Source organism: Oncorhynchus kisutch, linkage group LG17 (genome assembly GCF_002021735.2).
Source record: "Oncorhynchus kisutch isolate 150728-3 linkage group LG17, Okis_V2, whole genome shotgun sequence".
NCBI classification, from domain to species: domain Eukaryota; kingdom Metazoa; phylum Chordata; class Actinopteri; order Salmoniformes; family Salmonidae; genus Oncorhynchus; species Oncorhynchus kisutch.
Window position 1 is genome coordinate 81562434 of NC_034190.2, and position 23330 is coordinate 81585763.

At 44.7% G+C, this 23330-nt stretch overlaps 1 protein-coding gene across 5 annotated transcripts in view; it reads left to right on the forward strand.

Annotated features, from left to right (window-relative positions):
* LOC109885828 (AMP deaminase 2-like) overlaps window positions 1-23330 on the forward strand; it is a 113345-nt gene that overhangs the window by 36397 nt on the left and 53618 nt on the right. For 4 of the 5 annotated variants that reach the window (XR_004203749.1, XM_031794770.1, XM_031794773.1 and 1 more), the window contains 7 exons: window positions 12603-12727; window positions 12882-13012; window positions 17482-17550; window positions 18090-18201; window positions 18420-18606; window positions 22029-22176; window positions 23179-23268. Coding sequence is in view for 4 of the 5 variants with exons in the window: in XM_031794770.1 (XP_031650630.1) it covers window positions 12603-12727; window positions 12882-13012; window positions 17482-17550; window positions 18090-18201; window positions 18420-18606; window positions 22029-22176; window positions 23179-23268 (862 nt within the window). In the remaining variant the exon portion in view is untranslated. Of the gene's footprint in view, window positions 1-5929; window positions 6613-12602; window positions 12728-12881; window positions 13013-17481; window positions 17551-18089; window positions 18202-18419; window positions 18607-22028; window positions 22177-23178; window positions 23269-23330 lie in introns of those variants that run through there. The other variant, XM_031794771.1, reaches the window with a different exon arrangement.

Below are 23330 nucleotides of genomic sequence, written 5' to 3' on the forward strand. Positions count from 1 at the left end.
GAGAGAGACTTAATTTCTCACTTTGTTTTAATAATATGGCATAGGCGAGACCCATATGCAGACACAGGAGGCAGATGTGTTCGAGTCACTGATTTTTATTAGTATCCAAGGAGCGGGCAAGAGAATGGTCGTGGACAGGCAAAAAGATCATAACAAGGTCAGAGTCCAGGAGGGTACAGAGTGGCAGGCAGGTTCAGAGTCAAGGCAGGCAGTATGGTCAGGCAGGTGGGGGTACAGAGTCAAGGCAGGCAGTATGGTCAGGCCAGGCGGGGTACAGAGTCAAGGCAGGCAGTATGGTCACGCAGGCGGGGTACAGAGTCAAGGCAGGCAGTATGGTCAGGCAGGCGGGTGGTACAGAGTCAAGGCAGGCAGTATGGTCACGCAGGCGGGTACAGAGTCAAGGCAGGCAGTATGGTCAGGCAGGCGGTGGTACAGAGTCAAGGCAGGCAGTATGGTCAGGCAGGCGGGGTACAGAGTCAAGGCAGGCAGTATGGTCAGGCAGGCGGGTACAGAGTCAAGGCAGGCAGTATGGTCAGGCAGGCGGGTACAGAGTCAAGGCAGGCAGTATGGTCAGGCAGGCGGGGTACAGAGTCAAGGCAGGCAAGGGTCAAAACTGGGAGGACCAGCAAAAAAACAAGGAAAAGGAAAAAGCAGGAGCATGGAGTAACACGCTGGTTGACTTGACAAAACAAGACACTGACACAGACAGACAGAAAACACAGGTATAAATACCAAGGGGATATGGGTGACACCTGGAGGGGGTGGAGACAAGCACAAAGACAGGTGAAACAGATCAGGGCATGACAGAAAAGTCTTCATGTGGTTGGGTTGAGAAGGGGGTTGTGAATAAAATGAGTATTCTTGCTGTTTTTTGAATTGCCACTAGCTGTTTGGGCTTTATACGTATATACACCTGTTCTAAAAGGCCCCCAGAGTCCGCAAACACCACGAATCAAGGGGCACCACCAACCAAGCAGCACCATTTAGACCAAGGAGCTCTCCAAACAGGTCAGGGACAAAGTTGTTGAGAAGTACAGATCAGGGTTGGGTTATAAAAAAATATCAGAAACTTTGAACATCCCACAGAGCACCATTAAATCCACTATTAAAATATGGAAAGAATATGGCACCATAACAAATCTGCCAAGAGAGGGCTGCCCACCAAACCTCACAGACTTGGCAAGGAGGGCATTAATCAGAGAGGCAACAAAGAGACCAAAGATAACCCTGAAGTAGCTGCAAAGCTCCACAGCGGAGATTGGAGTATCTGTCTATAGGACCGCTTTAAGCCATACACTCCGCAGCTGGGCTTTACGGAAGAATGGCCAGGAAAAAATAAGCAAACATGTTTGGTGTTCACTAAAAGGCATGTGGGAAACTCCCCAAACATATGGAAGAAGGTACTCTGATCAGATGAGACTAAAATTGAGCTTTTTACCCATCAAGGAAAACGCTATGTCTGGCGCAAACCCAACTCTTCTCATCACACTGAGAACACCATCGCCACAGTGAAGCATGGCGATGTCGGCATCATGCTGTGGGGATGTTTTTCATCGGCAGGGACTTGGAAACTGGTCAGAATGGACGGAATGATGGATGGTGCTAAATACGGGGAAATTATTGAGGGAAACCTGTTTCAGTCTTCCAGAGATTTGAGACTGGGACAGAGGTTCACCTTCCAGCAGGACAATGACCCTAAGCATACTGCTAAATCAACACTTGAGTGGTTTAAGGGGAAACATTTAGATGTCTTGGAATGGCCTAGTCAAAGCCCAGACCTCAATCCAATTGAGGATCTCTGGTATGACTTAAAGATTGCTTTACACCAGCAGATCCCATCCAACTTGAAGGAGCTAGAGCAGTTTTGCCTTGAAGAATGGGAAAAAATCCCAGTGGCAAGATGTGCCAAGCTTGTAGAGACATACCCCATGAGACTTGCAGCTGTAATTGCTGCAAAAGGTGGCTCTACAAAGTATTGACTTTGGGGGGGGGGGGGGGGGGGCATGTTGTGTAAATCAAATTATACAAACACCTATTTTAATTCCAGGTTGTAAGGCAACAAAATAGGAAAAATGTCAAGGTGGGTGAATACTTTTGCAAGCCACAGTACATGTCTGTATTATGTTAAATATGCACTATTCCCTTTGTATTTACAAAATATAGTCATTTTTTTAAGGGAACAATGCAATTAGGTTGTATGTCTGTCCACAATCGGAAAATACACTTTGTTCTGAAAAATAATCTAGAGCTGGTTTCCCAGACATGGATCAAGTCTAGTCCTGGACTAGAATGTACTTTCAATGGAGTCTACACTGAGTGTACAATACATTAGGAACACCTGCTCTTTCCATGACATAAATTGACCAGGTGAAAGATATGATCCCTTATTGATGTCACCTGTTAAATCCACTTCAATCAGTGTAGATGAAGGTGAAGAGACAGGTTAAAGAACGATTTTTAAGCCTTGAGACAATTGAGACATGCGTTGTGTACCATTCAGAGGGTGAATGGGCAAGACAAAATATTTAAGTGCCTTTGAACGGGGTATGGTAGTAGGTGCCAGGCATTCCGGTTTGAGTGTGTCAAGAACTGCTGGGTAAAAAAAAAAGAGGACATAGGTGGCTGACATGAATTGTGCAGAGCAACAGAAGGGCTACAGTTAGTCAACTGACGGTCCTGTACAAAATTGATGGCCAAAGACCTATGAAAGAAAGCATCGTACCTTGTCACGAATGAGGTATGGCAGCCGACGACATTAAGAGTTCCTTAAGAGTTCCACTTCTTTCAGCAAAAAAAACAAGAAACTGAGATTGCAGTGGGCTGAGGGAAAAAACACTGGACACTAGAGGATTGTAAAACATTGCTTGGCCTGTTGAATCCCGGGTCCCTGCTGTTTCACACTGATGGGAGAAAACTTCATCAGTACATCTAAGGTGTATGGCTACGGTGTATGTAGACTTCCAACTTCAACTGTCTGTGCTGCATAACGGTATGCATATTGGATTCTTCTGTAACAGCTTTGTAGACAATAGGTGGAGTTTGATGGACACAAATACAGTCCGATCACATCATGAGCAGTGTCAGACATGATTACAGTGTTAATCTTCTGTTAACAGCTTTGTAGACAGTAGGTGGAGTGTGATGGACACAAATGCAGTCCGATCACATCCTGAGCAGTGTCAGACATGATTACAGTGTTAGTCAGGAGTCAGACCACAAAGAGCTGTTTTACCGTCAAGAGGGGTAGGATCATTATGAGATGGTACTAGTCTAACGGATGTGAAACGGCTAGCTTAGTTAGCGGTGCGCGCTAAATAGCATTTCAATCAGTGACGTCACTTGCTCTGAGACCTTGAAGTAGTAGTTCCCTTGCTCTGCAAGGGCCGCGGCTTTTGTGGAGCGATGGGTAACGATGCTTCATGGGTGACTGTTGTTGATGTGTGCAGAGGGTCCCTGGTTCGCGCCCGGGTATGGGCGAGGAGACGGTCTAAAGTTATACTGTTACACTAAGACAATATAAGAATTTTTATAAATGCTGATAACAAGTCCTATAACTGCATTACAATGCCTTACACCTGTCAACATTGAGTAAAATGTTACAAATTATTGATGCGTCTATATATTTTACCTTAGCCGTTACGCCAAGAGAGCCGAACCTCTAGGTGGTTGGGGCTCAGGCCGCTACAGTCCAGCATGACTCATTGAGATGAAATCATCTTTAGAGGGTTTTTTGACTGTTTTGAGCAATGGTGTATCCCCTAAATGTCACCCTATTTCCAATATAGTGCTCTACTCCCTATGGGCCCTGGTACAAACGAAGTGCACTATGTAGGGAGTAGGGTGCCTTTTGATAGCATCCATAAACTCTCACAGCCGTGATGCTTGTTAAGAACTGATTGCCTCTGATGCTAGAGAGAGCTTCTGGCTTTGTTCTTCTGACAGGGGCTGCTATTGAAACTGGATCAGCCTCCGAATCAGTCTCATCTTTCAGAGGAGTTTTTCACCACCTTTATAAAAAGCCCTGAGGGGCCATGATGTCTGTTCTGTGAACATTTACTGTTAGATAAAATCATGATCTGTTCAACCTTTTATAACACATGTCATTACTAACATGACCAGTGTATACATTTTATATATATATATATATATATATATATATCATAGTTGAAGTGTACCTATGATGACAATTACAGGCCTCTCGCATCTTTTTAAGTGGGAGAACTTGCACAATTGGTGGCTGACTAAATACTTTTTTGCCCCACTGTATATATATATCTCTTTTAAAAATGTCAACAATAGCCGCTGTCTAAGAACCATTGGTCTCTCCTGACGTTGTCAAATGTCTGAATGAATTCAGTTCTTGATTGTCTGATTGAAGGAAATGTATTTAACCTTCAAAATCAGATTAAAATGAATAAATAATAATACTAGTCCTGTATTAGCGGACCAATATAGAGTACCACAGTATGAGTCATAATACCCATAAAACCTAGCGGTCAAACAGGGAAATGGTTCCAATCGTTTTTTTTCCACCATTCCTTTTTCCCATATGGGATTTAGAAACACTTAAAATAAGGCTTGTGCTTTGTGTAGGCTTTACCCCTGACGTGACGTTTTTAATAACCATGTAAATGTCTACGGACAAGGTGACTTTGACCAATATATTCCCCTTTATTACCCCCCCCCCCAAATTAAACGCTAATTAGCTGCTAATGCTAATGCTAAACATGTCTGTAGAATAATTCATTTAAACAACAACAAAATACGTAAAAACGTGGTTATGGCGTGGTTATGACGTGGTTATGACGTGGTTATGGCGTGGTTATGGCGTGGTTATGACGTGGTTATGGCGTGGTTATGATGTGGTTATGGCGTGGTTATGACGTGGTTATGGCGTGGTTATGACCTGGTTATGACGTGGTTACGCCGTGGTTATGGCGTGGTTATGGCGTGGTTATGATGTGGTTATGGCGTGGTTATGATGTGGTTATGACGTGTTATGATGTGGTTATGACGTGGTTATGACGTGGAATGATGTGGTTATGGCGTGGTTATGGCGTGGTTATGATGTGGTTATGGCGTGGTTATGACGTGGTTGTGATGTGGTTATGGCGTGGTTATGGTGTGGTTATGACGTGGTTATGACGTGGTTATGGCGTGGTTATGACGTGGTTATGGCGTGGTTATGGCATGGTTATGATGTGGTTATGGCGTGGTTATGGCGTGGTTATTGCGTGGTTATTGCGTGGTTATGGCGTGGTTATGACGTGGTTATGATGTGGTTATGGCGTGGTTATGACGTGGTTATGATGTGGTTATGGCGTGGTTATGGCGTGGTTATGACGTGGTTATGGTGTGGTTATGGCGTGGTTATGGCGTGGTTATGACGTGGTTATGATGTGGTTATGGCGTGGTTATGGCGTGGTTATGACGCGGTTATGACGTGGTTATGGCGTGGTTATGGCGTGGTTATGACGTGGTTATGGCGTGGTTATGGCGTGGTTATGATGTGGTTATGGCGTGGTTATGACGTGGTTATGATGTGGTTATGGCGTGGTTATGACGTGGTTATGATGTGGTTATGGCGTGGTTATGGCGTGGTTATGACGTGGTTATGGTGTGGTTATGGCGTGGTTATGACGTGGTTATGATGTGGTTATGGCGTGGTTATGGCGTGGTTATGACGCGGTTATGACGTGGTTATGGCGTGGTTATGGCGTGGTTATGACGTGGTTATGGCGTGGTTATGGCGTGGTTATGATGTGGTTATGGCGTGGTTATGGCGTGGTTATGGCGTGGTTATGACGTGGTTATGACGTGGTTATGGCGTGGTTATGACGTGGTTATGGCGTGGTTATGGCGTGGTTATGATGTGGTTATGGCGTGGTTATGGCGTGGTTATGACGTGGTTATGACGTGTTATGGCGCTGGGTGTCAAGTAAAGTGTTACCAGAGATAATGATGACTGCAAATCTTACTACGTTATCATGTGTTTGTTTACCTCACAATGTGTCTCTGTGTCGTGAAAATGCACATGTGAAAAATTTATACTTTTGCATTATCTTATTTCCGGCATAATATTTACATCAGGAGACCACATCACTGCACTGCAGACGACAGGAGCTCCACCAATGACAGGAGGGGGAAATGAATACACGGTGGCCATTTTAATTTCATTCATACAGTATGAGGAAAGGGGTAGGATGAGGGTGTGGTCTTTTTTTAATTAAGCAACAATCTCTTGGATGACCTCTGGCTCTCTGCAAGCACGTCTCATACACACACACAAACACACACACACACACACACAAATGAACACAGGCTACCTCAACCTTTCCCTGATGAGATAGAGGGGAGTTGATTTGAGAGAAATAGAGACTCCAGCCTTTTTCCTGAGTGATGCAGCCTGTCACACCCCGCCCCCGCTACACCACATGGTACGGTCCAGATCGATGTCACAGGCATTTAAATGAGGAAGGAAGAGCAGCAGAGACTGCTAGACAGCTGGGCCAAACCAGGCAGAAACAGGGGTGGGGGGCAGACAGATACACAGACACCGGGACAGAAAGAGAGACAGAGGGAGAGTGGATGGATCTACAGGACCAGTTCTGTGTATGTATGACATGACAGAGAATGAAGAGGACAGGGGACGTACGTGTGTGTGTGTGTGTGTGTGTGTGTGTGTGTTTGTTTTGTCTGAGTGTGTATCTCGCTCCCTCTCTCTCTCCTTCCCACCATCCCTCTCTCTCTCTCTCTTCGTGTGAGCCTATCTGGAGAGAAAAACTGTGTTTGACATGTTTAGTCAGGGCACAGATTAGTGTCTCATCAGTACACGCAGCTGCAGGATATAACAGGCAGAGAGGAGAGAGGCACGCATCACTACCCTGATACCAGACAAACAAAACAATGCTAGCTAGATAGCGATCTCTCTCCTCTAAACACCTTGCCTGGTCCCAGATCTGTTTGTGCTCTATAGCTATGTGTTAAGACACCACAAACAGATCTTGGACCAGTCTAGCTAATGCTTCGATATCCTGATCCCATACAAATAAAACAACGCTAGCTATCTGTTTCTCTCCTCCCCTATTAAACACCTTCTCCCTGCTCGTTAACTATCTCTAGCTATCTCTCTCCTCTTTAGCTATCTCTCCTCTCTCCCTCACCCTCACCCTCACCCTCTCTCTCTCTCTCTCTCTCTCTCTCTCTCTCTCTCTCTCTCTCTCTCTCTCTCTCTTCTCTCCTCTCTCCCTCACTCCTCTCTCTCTCCTCTCTCCCTCACTCTCTCTCTCTCTCTCTCCTCACTCTCTCTGTCTCTCTCTCCCTCTCTCTCTCTCTCTCTCACCCTCTCTCTCTCTCTTTCCTCTCTCCCTCACCCTCTCTCTCTCTCTCTCCTCTCCTCCCTCACCCTCTCTCTTCTCCTCTCTCCCTCATCCTCTCTCTCTCTCCTCTCTCTCTCTCTCTCTCTCTCTCCTCTCTCCCTCACCCTCTCTCTCTCTTTCCTCTCTCCCTCACCCTCTCTCTCTCTCTCTCCTCTCTCCCTCACCCTCTCTCTCTCTATCTCTCTCTCCCTCACCCTCTCTCTCTCTATCTCTCTCTCCTCTCTCCCTCACCCTCTCTCTCCTCTCTCCCTCACCCTCTCTCTCTCTCTCTCTCTCTCTCTCTCCTCTCTCCCTCACCCTCTCTCTCTCTCTCCTCTCTCTCTCTCTCCTCTCTCCCTCTCTCTCCTCTCTCCCTCACCCTCACCCTCTCTCTCCTCTCTCCCTCACCCTCTTCCCTGTCGCCAGAAAGTGACTTGTGTAATATTCCGATAGGAATATAATACTCCCCCCCGGAGTAGAAACTGGTGCATTCTGGTAGTCTTAGCTGCACAAGTCTATGGCATCCGTAATCTCTTTGTTATCATTACTGCTGATGGTCAATGGAAACATACTCGTTGATGAATACCCACAACCCCATGGTGTTGCCGGCTCCACGCTCTAATCCACTGAGACACCGGAGCCATAGCTGTACAGGTTTGAACTCGACACAACGATCTGAGTGTTGTTGGGAATGTCTAAAACTCAAAAACAGGAAACCAGTAGTGTGAATGAGTTCAGAGGTCAGCCCTCTCTTTGAGGAGGTTGATTACACAGTGTCGATATTTTGAACATTGAGATATTTAAGGACATGATAGAGCAGACGCATCGTATATTAAGGAGTGAGATCTGTAGAAATACAGAGCTGCTTTGGAATGTGTTTTGGTGGACGGGAGGAGAAAACCGTGTTGATGCAGGAAAAACAGATGGACATCTGTGGATTAGGTGAAGGAGGGGTTGAGGTCAGGAGGTGAGGTCACATCCCCTTAAGAGAGTAATAAGGGTTTGGTATCCTGTACCCTTTTCCTGTTGAACCAAGGATTGGAGAGAAGGGGGAGTGTCTTAAGAGGGATATATATAACTGTGATGGTGAGAAATATTTTGCTGTCTGAATTACAGCTGTACAGAACCTTTGGGAAGAATTAAACTTGGTTAAAGGTTCTCTAGTGTCCGTGAGTTATTTACTCTAAAACATAAGAACCTAACAACAGGAAGCGACGACCCTTCACTTTTGACCTTTACTCTCCTTAGTATCAGTTCTTAGTATCAGATGGTTTCATTTAATCGTTCCTCCCTGAGGACTGTTGACGACTACAACAACACGAGCTGCGGGTGAGATAGAACAGAGAGGTCAGGTCAGTTCTCAGGTGTGCTTTTCAAATGTGAGCGTTTGGCTTGAACCAGAGAGGAAAAGGAAGGAAAAGAGCCCAATGAAGGTTAGGGTTAGGACCGACTATGTTACAATTCTATGTGTTGTTATTATTGTAACGGCGTTCTTCGTTTGTAGAAAGAGAGTCGGACCGAAATGCAGCGTGGTGGTTACTCATGACATTAATGAAAAAAGTGACACATGAAACAACTAATAAATACAAAAACAACAAACGGAACGTGAAACCTAATTACAGCCTATCTGGTGAAACTACACAGAGACAGGAACAATCACCCACGAAATACAAAGCGAAACTCAGGCTACCTAAATACGGTTCCCAATCAGAGACAACGAGAAACACCTGACTCTGATCGAGAACCGCCTCAGGCAGCCAAGCCTACACTCGACACACCCCTAATCAACCACAATCCCAATGCCTACAAAAACCCCCAATACGACAACACAATAACCCATGTCACACCCTGGCCTGAACATATAATTAAAGAAAACACTAAATACTAAGACCAAGGCGTGACACCTACCTGGTTAATTCTCAAAGGAACACATTAACACCTCCTTGTCAAGCCTCACCTACAATTGAATCCAACAAAATAATGGAGAAGTGATGTGTTATATATAATATAGAAATGTTCTGTACTATTTTCCCATAGTCTCTCATGACAGACTGTGGAACTTTAATCTACCAAATGGACTAGTTGGCCAGAACACATGCAAGATATGTTTCTGGGCACCAATGTTATGTTCCACACTCTACTCAAGATATGTTTCTGGGCAGCAATGTTATGTTCCACACTCTACTCAAGATATGTTTCTGGGCAGCAATGTTATGTTCCACACTCTACTCAAGATATGTTTCTGGGCACCAATGTTATGTTCCACACTCTACTCAAGATATGTTTCTGGGCACCAATGTTATGTTCCACACTCTACTCAAGATATGTTTCTGGGCACCAATGTTATGTTCCACACTCTACTCAAGATATGTTTCTGGGCACCAATGTTATGTTCCACACTCTATGCAAGATATGTTTCTAGGCACCAATGTTTTGTATTAACCGGAGACATGATTGACTGATTGTCCTAGTCAATGATTTTGCAGGGGCATTGTTGTGTTTCCGGGTCAAATCTAAGCTATTGGTAAATCTGAGATTTGATTACCTGAGGTTCCATACAGTACAATCAGAATCTATGATCCGTACAGATTAATGTCATGATACCATGTATCTCTTCCAACTGTGTCCCTGTAGAGCCATAATGGATGCTACCCTGTAGAGCCATAATGTATGCTACCCTGTAGAGCCATAATGGATGCTACCCTGTAGAGCCATAATGTATGCTACCCTGTAGAGCCATAATGGATGCTACCCTGTAGAGCCATAATGGATGCTACCCTGTAGAGCCATAATGGATGCTACCCTGTAGAGCCATAATGGATTGCTACCCTGTAGAGCCATAATGGATGCTACCCTGTAGAGCCATAATGTATTCTACCCTGTAGAGCCATAATGGATGCTACCCTGTAGAGCCATAATGGATGCTACTGCAAGGTACCCTGTAGAGCCATAATGGATGCTACCTGTAGAGCCATAATGTATGCTACCCTGTAGAGCCATAATGGATGCTACCCTGTAGAGCCATAATGGATGCTACCCTGTAGAGCCATAATGGATGCTCCCTGTAGAGCCATAATGGATGCTACCCTGTAGAGCCATAATGGATGCTTACCCTGTAGAGCCATAATGGATGCTACCCTGTAGAGCCATAATGTATGCTACCCTGTAGAGCCATAATGGATGCTACCCTGTAGAGCCATAATGGATGCTACCCTGTAGAGCCATACTGGATGCTACCTGTAGAGCCCTATGATGCTACCGGTAGCCATAATGGATGCTACCCTGTTAGAGCCATAATGGATGCTACCCTGTAGAGCCATAATGTATGCTACCTGTAGAGCCATAATGGATGCTCCCTGTAGAGCCATAATGGGATGCTACCCTGTAGAGCCATAATGGATGCTACCCTGTAGAGCCATAATGGATGCTACCCTGTAGAGCCATAATGGATGCTACCCTGTAGAGCCAAGTACAAAATGTAGCACCGTGTGAAACGTGCCTGCTGGGGACGAGTTCTCCTTGGTGTGTGTTGTGTGGATGGGGAGTTACGTAACCGTTAGATTGTCCAAATATAGCAGCCATTAGGGGATCCGATACATACAGGCCCATAAGTCTTAGCGCTGCTATTATTGCCACTGGAAGCATACTGCCCTCCACACACACGTAGAGGTAACTGTCAAAATAAAGGAAACACCAACGTAAATAGGGTGTTGGGGGTCATCACGAGCCAGAACAGTTTCAACGCACCTTGGTATAGATCTCGAGTCCCACGGTATCTGTCGTTCTGCCCCTGAACAAGGCTGTTAACCCACTGTTCCCTACAACATGTTGTCGTTGTAAATACCATATCCATCTGTCTGGCTGTCTGTCTGGCTGTCTGTCAGGCTGTCTGTCGGGCTGTCCATCTGTCTGTCTGTCTGTCTGGCTGGCTGGCTGGCTGTCTGGCTGGCTGTCTGGCTGTCTGGCTCTCTGTCTGTCTGGTGGGCTGTATGGCTGTCTGTTGGGCTGGCTGTCTCTCTGTCTGTCTGGTAAGCTGTATGGCTGTCTGTTGGGCTATCTATCTATCTGGATGTCTGGCTGTGCTGTCTGTCTGGCTGGCTGTCTGTCTGGCTCTCTGGCTGTCTCTCTGGCTGGCTGGCTGTCTGTCGGGCTGGCTGTCTGGCTATCTATCTGGATGTCTGGCTGTGCTGTCTGTCTGTCTGGCTGTCTGTCTGGCTCTCTGGCTGTCTCTCTGGCTGGCTGGCTGTCTGTCGGGCTGGCTGTCTGGCTATCTATCTGGATGTCTGGCTGTGCTGTGCTGTCTGGCTGTCTGTTGGTCAGGCTGGCTGGCTGTCTGGATGTCTGAACTGTTTTCAACCATGTTGTATTCACATGTTCCTACATCAGATATCTTTCCATTCTAGCTTGTACTGTTCAATGAGCCCCTTGACCCTTGACCCTTGAGGCTCCACCTGAATGGTCCATTGTGTCTGGAGGCAGAAACAGTGGCTGAGTTCAGACCTCCAGCACTGGGCTGGGTTACTGTTTTGGCTCTGCTCTGTATATTGTCCTGACCGTCGTCAGGCTGAGAGTAACGAGCGTATGTGGCTTCTGTGCCTTCCGGGTTTATGAACTGTGGAGTAGGCTAAGCTTAGTAAAAAGGGGAAAGAAACCTGATCTTGGAAACATCTGATTTGGCACGGTGCAGATCGGCATCACAATCTCTCTCGTTCTATCTCCTTCCTCTCTCTTTATCACTCTCTATCTCTCTCTCTTTATCTCTCTTTATCTCTCTTTATCTCTCTCTCTCTCTCTTATCACTCTCTATCTCTCTCTCTTTATCTCTCTCTCTCTCTCTCGTATCACTCTCTATCTCTCTCTCTTATCACTCTCTTATCACTCTCTCTTTATCACTCTCTATCTCTCTCTCTTTATCTCTCTCTCTCTCTCTTTATCACTCTCTAACACTCTCTCTCTCTGTCCTTCCTTCCTTCCTTCCTTCCTTCCTTCCTTCCTTCCTTCCTTCCTTCCTTCCTTCCTTCCTTCCTTCCTTCCTTCCTTCCTTCCTTCCTTCCTACCTTCCTTCCTTCCTTCCTTCCTTCCTTCCTTCCTTCCTTCCTTCCTTCCTTCCTTCCTTCCTTCCTTCCTTCCTTCCTTCCTTCCTTCCTTCCTTCCTTCCTTCCTTCCATCTCTCCCTCCTTCCTGTCTCTCTCTCTCTCTCTCTCCCTCCCTCTCCCACTTTCTCCCTCCTCTCTCTCTCTCTAGTTGACCGCCGTGGTGCCCGCCACTTCCTGACTTCCCAGCATTCTTTGCCAGGGATCCCCGTGGTGCTGAAACAGACAATTGACCTACGCACCTCCATGGACGGCAAGTACAAGGAAATTGCTGAGGTAAGTGAGATAGAAAGAATGGAATTTGTGATCATTTAACAATACAATTCCAGCCACACAGGTGGATTAATTGAATTGAAAATCGTTAATAACAAAAATGTAACTTATTGCCAAACAAGCTCTAAACAAGCTACTCTCTCTGTTCTCCATGTAGGAGCTGTTCTCTCGCAGCTTAGCAGAGTGTGATATGCTCAGCGCCCCTTATGAGTTCCCTGAGGACAGTCCCATAGAACAGCTGGAGGAGAGACGACAACGACTAGAGAGACAGATCAGCCAGGATGTCAAGTAAGAGAGGGAGGGATGGAGACAGAGAGGAAGGGCGGGGGAGGGAGGGAGGGAGGGAGAGAGGAAGGGAGGGAGGGAGACAGAGAGGAAGGGCGGGGGAGGGAGGGAGACAGAGAGGAAGGTTGGGGGAGGGAGGGAGACAGAGAGGAAGGGAGGGAGGGAGACAGAGAGGAAGGGTGGGGGAGGGAGGGAGACAGAGAGGAAGGGCGGGGGAGGGATGGAGACAGAGAGGAAGGTTGGGGGAGGGAGGGAGGGAGACAGAGAGGAAGGGCGGGGGAGGGATGGAGACAGAGAGGAAGGTTGGGGGAGGGAGGGAGAGAGGAAGGGAGGGAGGGAGGGAGACAGAGAGGAAGGGAGGGAGGGAGACAGGGAGGGAGAGAGGAAGGGAGGGAGGGAGACAGAGAGGAAGGGCGGGGGAGGGAGGGAGACAGAGAGGAAGGTTGGGGGAGGGAGGGAGGGAGACAGAGAGGAAGGGAGGGAGGGAGACAGAGAGGAAGGGTGGGGGAGGGAGGGAGGGAGACAGAGAGGAAGGGCGGGGGAGGGATGGAGACAGAGAGGAAGGTTGGGGGAGGGAGGGAGGGAGACAGAGAGGAAGGGCGGGGGAGGGATGGAGACAGAGAGGAAGGTTGGGGGAGGGAGGGAGGGAGAGAGGAAGGGAGGGAGGGAGACAGAGAGGAAGGGAGGGAGGGAGACAGGGAGGGAGAGAGGAAGGGAGGGAGGGAGACAGAGAGGAAGGGCGGGGGAGGGAGGGAGACAGAGAGGAAGGTTGGGGGAGGGAGGGAGGGAGACAGAGAGGAAGGGAGGGAGGGAGACAGAGAGGAAGGGTGGGGGAGGGAGGGAGGGAGACAGAGAGGAAGGGCGGGGGAGGGATGGAGACAGAGAGGAAGGTTGGGGGAGGGAGGGAGGGAGACAGAGAGGAAGGGCGGGGGAGGGATGGAGACAGAGAGGAAGGTTGGGGGAGGGAGGGAGGGAGAGAGGAAGGGAGGGAGACAGAGAGGAAGGGAGGGAGGGAGACAGGGGGGAGGGAGAGGGAGGGAGGGAGGGAGACAGAGAGGAAGGGCGGGAGAGGGAGAGGGAGGGAGGGAGGGAGACAGAGAGGAAGGGCGGGGGAGGGAGAGGGAGGGAGGGAGGGAGGGAGACAGAGAGGAAGGGTGGGAGAGGGAGAGAAGAGAGGACAAACACCTGCCTGGAGGTGACAGCATTCCCTCCCAAATATGCCCCCCTAGGCACAACTATGACAACATAACCAACAAAAACGGGTCACAACTCCTGCAGCTCTGTCGCACGCTGGGTATGTACATAGTCAATGGTAGGCTTCGAGGGGACTCCTATGGTAGGTACATGTCGACTACTTTATCACTGACCTCAACCCAGAGTCTCTCAGAGCGTTCACAGTCAGCCCACTGACACCCCTATCAGACCACAGCAAAATCACAGTCTACTTAAACAGAGCAATACTCAATCATGAGGCATCAAAGCCAAAGGAACTGAGTAACATTAAGAAATGCTATAGATGGAAGGAATGCAGTTTGGAAACCTACCAAAAAACAATTAGGCAACAACAAATTCAATCCCTTTTAGACAATTTCCTGGGTAAAACGTTCCACTGTAATAGTGAAGGTGTAAACTTGGCAGTAGAAAATCTTAACAGTATATTTGACCTCTCAGCTTCCCTATCAAATCTAAAAATCTCAAATAGAAAACCGAAGAAGATTAACAACAATGACAAATGGTTTGATGAAGAATGCAAAAATCTAAGAAAGAAATTGAGAAACCTGTCCAACCAAAAACATAGAGACCCGGAAAATCTGAGCCTACGCCTTCACTATGGTGAATCACTAAAACAATACAGAAATACACTACGGAAAAAGAAGGAACAGCATGTCAGAAATCAGCTCAATGTAATTGAAGAATCCATAGACTCTAACCACATCTGGGAAAATTGGAAAACACTAAACAAACAACAACACGAAGAATTATCTATCCAAAATGGAGATGTATGGGTAAACCACTTCTCCAATCTTTTTGGCTCTATAACAAAGAATAAAGAGCAAAAACATATACATGATCAAATACAGATCTTAGAATCAACTATTAAAGACTACCAGAACCCACTGGATTCTCCAATTACATTGAATGAGTTACAGGACAAAATAAAAACCCTCCAACCCAAAAAGGCCTGTGGTGTTGATGGTATCCTCAATGAAATGATCAAATATACAGACAACAAATTCCAATTGGCTATACTCAAACTCTTTAACATCATCCTTAGCTCTGGCATCTTCCCCAATATTTGGAACCTAAGACTGATCACCCCAATCCACAAAAGTGGAGACAAATTTGACCCCAATAACTACCGTGGGATATGCATCAACAGCAACCTTTGGAAAATCCTCTGCATTATCAATAATAGCAGACTCGTACATTTCCTCAGTGAAGACAGTGTACTGAGCAAATGTCAAATTGGCCTTTTACCAAATTATCGTACGACAGACCACATATTCACCCTGCAGACAGTAATTGACAAACAAACAAACCAAAACAAAGGCAAAGTCTTCTCATGCTTTGCTGATTTCAAAAAAGCCTTTGACTCAATTTGGCATGAGGGTCTGCTATACAAATTGATGGAAAGTGGTGTTGGGGAAAAAACATATGACATTATAAAATCCATGTACACAAACAACAAGTGTGCGGATAAAATTGGCAAAAAGCACACACATTTCCACCCACAGGACAATGGGGTGAGACAGGGATGCAAGCTTAAGCCCCACTCTCTTCAACATATATATCAACGAATTGGCGCAGGCACTAGAAAAGTCTGCAGCACCTGGCCTCACCCTACTAGAATCTGAAGTCAAATGTCTGCTGTTTGCTGATGATCTGGTGCTTCTGTCCCCAACCAAGGAGGGCCTACAGCAGCACCTAGATCTTATGCACAGATTCTGTCAGACCTGGGCCCTGACAGTAAATCTCAGTAAGACCAAAATAATGGTGTTCCAAAAAAGGTCCAGTCACCAGGACCACAAATACAAATTCCATCTAGACACTGTTGCCCTAGAGCACACAAAAAACTATACATACCTTGGCCTAAACATCAGCGCCACAGGTAACTACCACAAAGCTGTGAATGATCTGAGAGACAAGGCAAGAAGGGCATTCTATGCCATCAAAAGGAACATACATTTCAACATACCAATTAGGATTTGGCTAAAAATACTTGAATCAGTCATAGAGCCCATTGCCCTTTATGGTTGTGAGGTCTGGGGTCCGCTCACCATCCAAGACTTCACAAAATGGTACAAACACCAAATTGAGACTCTGCACGTAGAATTCTGCAAAAATATCCTCCGTGTACAACGTAGAACACCAAATAATGCATGCAGAGCAGAATTAGGCCGATACCCACTAATGATCAAAATCCAGAAAAGAGCCGTTAAATTCTATAACCACCTAAAAGGAAGCGATTCCCAAACCTTCCATAACAAAGCCATCACCTACAGAGAGATGAACCTGGAGAAGAGTCCCCTAAGCAAGCTGGTCCTGGGGCTCTGTTCACAAACACAAACACACCCTACAGAGCCCCAGGACAGCAGCACAATTAGACCCAACCAAATCATGAGAAAACAAAAAGAGAATTACTTGACACATTGGAAAGAATTAACAAAAAACAGAGCAAACTAGAATGCTATTTGGCCCTAAACAGAGAGTACACAGCGGCAGAATACCTGACCACTGTGACTGACCCAAAATTAAAGAAAGCTTTGACTATGTACAGACTCAGTGAGCATAGCCTTGCTATTGAGAAAGGCCACCGTAGGCAGACATGGCTCTCAAGAGAAGACAGACTATGTGCTCACTGCCCACAAAATGAGGTGGAAACTGAGCTGCACTTCCTAACCTCCTGCCAAATGTATGACCATATTAGAGAGACATATTTCCCTCAGATTACACAGATCCACAAAGAATTCGAAAACAAATCCAATTTTGATAAACTCCCATATCTACTGGGTGAAATTCCACAGTGTGCCATCACAGCAGCAAGATGTGTGACCTGTTGCCATGAGAAAAGGGCAACCAGTGAAGAACAAACACCATTGTAAATACAACCCATATTTATGCTTATTTATTTTATCTTGTGTACGTACTTTAACCATTTGTACATTGTTAAAACACTGTATATATATAATATGACATTTGTAATGTCTTTATTGTTTTGAAACTTCTGTATGTGTAATGTTTACTGTTAATTTTTATTGTTTATTTCACTTTATATATTCACTTTATATATTATCTACCTCACTTGCTTTGGCAATGTTAACACATGTTTCTCATGCCAATAAAGCCCTTGAATTGAATTGAATTGAATTGAGAAAGGAGAGAGAGAATTAGTAGTCAGCAACAAGTCATCATGGATCCCAATGGGATCATGTTGAAGTCTCTAAAAAAGCTTTTCATTATGTCTTCTACAGGTTTGAGCCAAATATCCTTCTGCGAGCCAAACAGGAGCTAATGAAGACTGACAGCGCTACTGACCTAGAGTGAGTACAGTAAGGATACTCACATTAGCTCCTTTAGCTACTGAACTAGAGCGAGTACAGTAAGGATACTCACATTAGCTCCTCTAGCTACTGAACTAGAGCGAGTACAGTAAGGATACTCACATTAGCTCCTCTAGCTACTGACCTAGAGCGAGTACAGTAAGGATACTCACATTAGCCCCTCTAGCTAATGCATTGGCTTTAGCTCAGCAGGCTAACAGACTCTTGTGGCATGCAGAGTACCCTGGTCGGTCACATATAGTTTATCTCTCATACAGTTTAGCAGTCTAGGCTTTAGCTCAGCTGGCTAACACAGTCTTGTCTATGAACCGTTTCTCTTCCCCTATCACCCTCATATTCAACTCTGGTCCTCGGAGACAGTCCACAGTTTTTTTGCATTCTAGCCCTCTAATCAGGGGATGATTTAGACCTGGGACACCAGGTGGGCGCAATTAATTATCAGGTAGAATAGAAATGCAGTGGGCTCCAGACCTCGTGGGGTAACATTTGAATACACCTGGCCTATCGTCTTGTGTTAGATACCTGAAGGAGCAGAGCCAGGCATTCATGGACCTGTACCCCAAGGAGAAAGAACGGGAAGGAGAGAAGGAGTACCAGCGGGTCACCATCTCTGGAGAGGAGAAATGTGGGGTAGGTCACAGAAATATCCCCCAAAAAACCCTCCATACCATATCCTGCTGTAGGGCCTTTGAGAAAGGCACTTAGCTAACCTCTAAAAACTGTTCCATTGGCAGCTCATGGGTGTGGGTTGAAAAGGAAAAAGATGATTGAAAAATTACAATGTAAAATAAAGTATTATAAGGTCCAATGGCTAACCTGTGCCCTCTCTCCCCGCCCCCTCTCTCCAGGTTCCCTTCACAGACCTGCTGGATGCTGCTAAGTGTGTAGTGAAGGCCTTGTTCATCAGGGAGAAGTACATCGGCCTGTCCATGCAGAGCTTCTGTCGGACAACAGCCAGCTACCTAGAGGAGCTCAGTGACAGACCTCTAGATATGGGCATATACGAGGAGATCCCGGAGACCTCTGTTACTGCAGGTAGAGAAGACAGACAGAGAAACACAGACAGACAGGCGGACAGACACACAGAGAAACACAGACAGACAGGCAGACAGACACACAGAGAAACACAGGCAGGCAGACAGACAGGCAGACAGGCATGCAGAGTAACACAGGCAGACAGACAGGCACACAGGCACGCTCACAACACCCAGCACAGACTGTGTGCACACTGGGATAATTTTTATCATTGAAATTCAACATTTGAAACCACACACTGTCAAAGGTTACTCTGCTGTTAGCACAACTTCAAATGGCTCTCAGCCAAAGATTTTGCCTCTTCAGGACTAGCAGTTTCATAATCATCAATCGAAGTAATTTTCACACTCCATCTGCTCTACCACCTAGCAGCACAGACTGTCACACAGTAAACAGAGCAGTGGGAGAATTATCCCCATTGACATACAGTGTGGACATCGGCATGGCGATGGCATTCCAACCCATCTGCAGGGATTAGAACCACCACCAAGAAGAAGAAGAAGTTCTGTGTCTGACGGACTAATAACTTTAATTATATTATATACTGAACTAAAATATATATACACAGCATGTAAAGTGTTGGTCCCATGTTTTCATGAGCTGAAATAAAAGATCCCCGAAATGTTCCATACGCACAAAAAAAAACAGATTTCTCTAAAATGTTGTGCACAAATTTGTTTACATCCCTGTTAGTGAGCGTTTCACCTTTGCCAAGATAATAAATTCACCTGACAGGAGTGGCATATCAAGAAGATGATTAAACAACATGATCATTGCACAGGTGCACCTTGTGCTGGGGGGCAATAAAAGGCCACTCTAAAATGTACAGTTTTGTCATACAACACAATGCCTCAGGTGTCTCTAATTTTGAGGGAGCGTGCAATTGGCATGCTGACTGCAGGAATGTCCAACAGAGCTTTTGCCAGAGAATGTAATGTTCATTTCTCTAACATAAGCCGCCTCCAACGTCATTTTAGAGAATTTGGCAGTACATCCAACAGGCATCACAACCGCAGACCACGTGTAACCATGCCAGCCCAGGACCTCCACATCCGGCTTCTTCACCTGTGGGATCATCTGAGGTGGGGGAAGGGGGAGTATTGCTGAGGAGTATTTCTGTCTGTAATAAAGCCCTTTTGTGGGGGGAAACAAATTCTAATTGACTGATCCTGGCTCACCAGTGGGTGGACCTGCCTCCCAATTGGGGGAGCCTATGGCCACCCATGGCTGTACCCCTGCCCAGTCAGGTGAAATCCATAGATTAGGTCCTAATGAATTTATTTAAATTGATTTCCTTCTATCAACTGTAACTCAGTAAAAATCTTTGAAATTGTTGCATGTTGCATTTTACAGTTGAAATCGGAAGTTTACATACATTTAGGTTGGAGTCATTAAAACTAGTTTTTCAACCACTCCAAAAATTTTGCCGCAAAAAGTCGATTAGGACTTAACACAAGTAATTTTTCCAACAATTATTTACAGACAGATTATTTCACTTATAATTCACTGTATCACAATTCCAGTGGGTCAGTAGTTTATTTCAAGGTCAACTTTCAAACTCAGTGCATCTTTGCTTGACATCATGGGAAAATCAAAAGAAATCAGCCAAGACCTCAGAAAAACAATTGATGACCTCCACAAGTCTGGTTCATCCTTGGGAGCAATTTCCAAATGCCTGAAGGTACCACGTTCACCTGTATGCAAGTATAAACACCATAGGACCACGCAGCTGTCATACCGCTTAGGAAGGAGACGCGTTCTGTCTCCTAGAGATGAACGTACTGTTGCGAAAAGTGCAAATCAATCCCAGAACAACAGCAAAGGACCTTATGAAGACGCTGGAGGACACAGGTACAAAAGTATCTATATCCACAGTAAAAACGAGTCCTATATCGACATAACCTGAAAGGCCGCTCAGCATGGAAGAAGGCACTGCACAAAAACCGCCGTAAAAAACAGACTATGGTTTGCAACTGCACATGGGGACAGAGATCGTACTTTTGGGAGACATGTCCTCTGGTCTGATGAAACAAAAATAGAACTGTTTGGCCATAATGACCATCGTTATGTTTGGAGGAAAAAGGGGGAGGCTTGCAACCCGAAGAACACCATCCCAACTGTCAAGCATGGGGGTGGCAGCATCATGTTGTGGGGGTGCTTTGCTGCAGGAGGGACTGGTGCACTTCACAAAATAGATGGCTCATGAGCAAAGAAAATGTTGTGGCTATATTGAGGCAACATGTCAAGAAGTTAAAGCTTGGTCGCAAATGGGTCATCCAAATGAACAATGACCCCAAGCATACTTCAAAGTTGTGGCAAAATGGCTTACGGACAAGAAAGTCAAGGTATTGGAGTGGCCATCACAAAGCCCTGACCTCAATCCTATAGAAAAGTTGTGGGCAAAACTGAAAAAGCATGTGTGAGCAAGGAGGCCTACAAACCTGACTCAGTTAAACCAGCTCTGTCAGGAGGAATGGGCCAAACTTATTGTGGGAAACTTGTGGATGGCTACCCGAAACATTTGACCAAAGTTAAACAATCTAAAGGTAATGCTACCGAATACTAATTGAGTGTATGTCAACTTCTGACCCACTGGAAATGTGATGAAAGAAATAAAAGCTGAAATAAATTATTCTCTCTAATATTATTCTGACATTTCACATTCTTAAAATAAAGTGATGATCCTAACTGACCTAAAAACAGGGACTTTTTACTAGGATCAAATGCCATAATTGTGAAAAACTGAGTTTAAATGTATTTGGCTAAGATGTATGTATATTTTTGTTCAGTATGTTCTTTCTACTCTACTCTATTCTATTTGATTCTATTCTATTTAACTATATTCTATTTGATTATATTCTATTGTACTCTATTCTATTTGATTATGTTCTTTTTAATTATATTCTATTTGATTGTATTCTATTGTACTCTATTCTATTTGATTCTATTATTTTGTACTATATTCTATTTTCTTCTATTCTATTGTACTTTATTCTATTTGATTATTTTCTATTTAATTATTTTCTATTTGATTCTGTTCTATTTCATTCTATTCTATTTCATTCTATTCTATTGTACTATATTATTTTTGATTCTATTCTATTGTACTCTGTTCTATTTGATTATATTCTATTAAATTCTATTCTATTTGATTCTATTCTATTGCACTCTATTCTATTTGATTATTCTATTTAATTCTATTATAATTGATTCTATTCTATTGAATTACATTATTTTTGATTCTATTCTATTGTACTATATTCTATTTGATTCTATTCTATTGTACTCTATTCTATTTAAATTCTATTCTATTGTACTATATTCTATTTGATTCTATTCTATTGTAGTCTATTCTATTTGATTATTTTCTATTGAATTCTAATCTTTTTGATTCTATTCTATTGTACTCTATTGTATTCTAGATTTAGACCAGACGGTCCATCCTCCCGTCTCCACCACTCACCCTTACGAGAACCAGGAACCTGCCTGTATGCCTCCTGATATAGGCTATGGCTGCAAGATGGTAAACGGTGTCGTCCACATCTACACTAATAAGGACACAATGGAGAAGTGAGACATTGGTTTCTTCGATTAAATCTTTCTCCCACTTGCATTACTTTGGTAACACTTCACTTAAAACCTGCAGGTGTAAATATTTATAGTCTGCTGTGATACGTTATAAGACTTGTCATCAGCATGTAGCAAGGCCGATTTTTATTTTTGAAATTCTAATTCGATTATTGAATTCACATATGAATCTGAGAATTTACATTGAATTAAATGTTTATTTAAAAAAGTCATGGAATAGGAATTTAATTGGAATTAGACTGTTTTAACTTTTTGAATTGGCAGGGTAGCCTAGTGGTTAGAGTGTAGAGCTGGCAGGGTAGCCTAGTGGTTAGAGTGTAGAGCTGGCAGGGTAGCCTAGTGGTTAGAGTGTAGAGGCGGCAGGGTAGCCTAGTGGTTAGAGTGTAGAGGCGGCAGGGTAGCCTAGTGGTTAGAGTGTAGAGCTGGCAGGGTAGCCTAGTGGTTAGAGTGTAGAGGCGGCAGGGTAGCCTAGTGGTTAGAGTGTAGAGCTGGCAGGGTAGCCTAGTGGTTAGAGCGTTGGACTAGTAACCGAAAGATTGCAAGTTTGAATCCCTGAGCTGACAAGGTACAAATCTGTTGTTCTGCCCCTGAATAGGCAGTTAACCCACTGTTCCTAGGCCGTCATTGAAAATAAGAATTTGTTCTTAACTGACTTGCCTAGTTAAATAAAGGTAAAATAAAAAATAAAAATCTTATATATATGGTATTTCCCAGTTAATGGATTTAATGCACATAGCATACAAAATTGACTGTAGGATTTGTTATTAATCATTTCAACCTGTATTCCTTTATTTCCAGTATAGCTAGGCTATCTGAACAGTGGCATGATCAGCCGGAAAGCCTGTGGGAACTGAATTCAAAGTGGAATTTGTCAAATTGTTGGAAATAATAATGATTTGGGAATTGAATTCTTGGAATTGACCCATGGCATGTACAGTAGATCGTCTTATAATGTCCCTTTTAAAACATGCACTGTGATGTCAGGAGCACAGAGTTGGAGCTTCCTTATCCAGACCTACAAGACTACATCAATGACATGAACGTCATGATGGCTCTCATCATCAATGGACCTGTGTGAGTACTGTACACAGACAGACTCTGTCTTTAATTGATTTACTTCTGTACTGTGTTTTGTT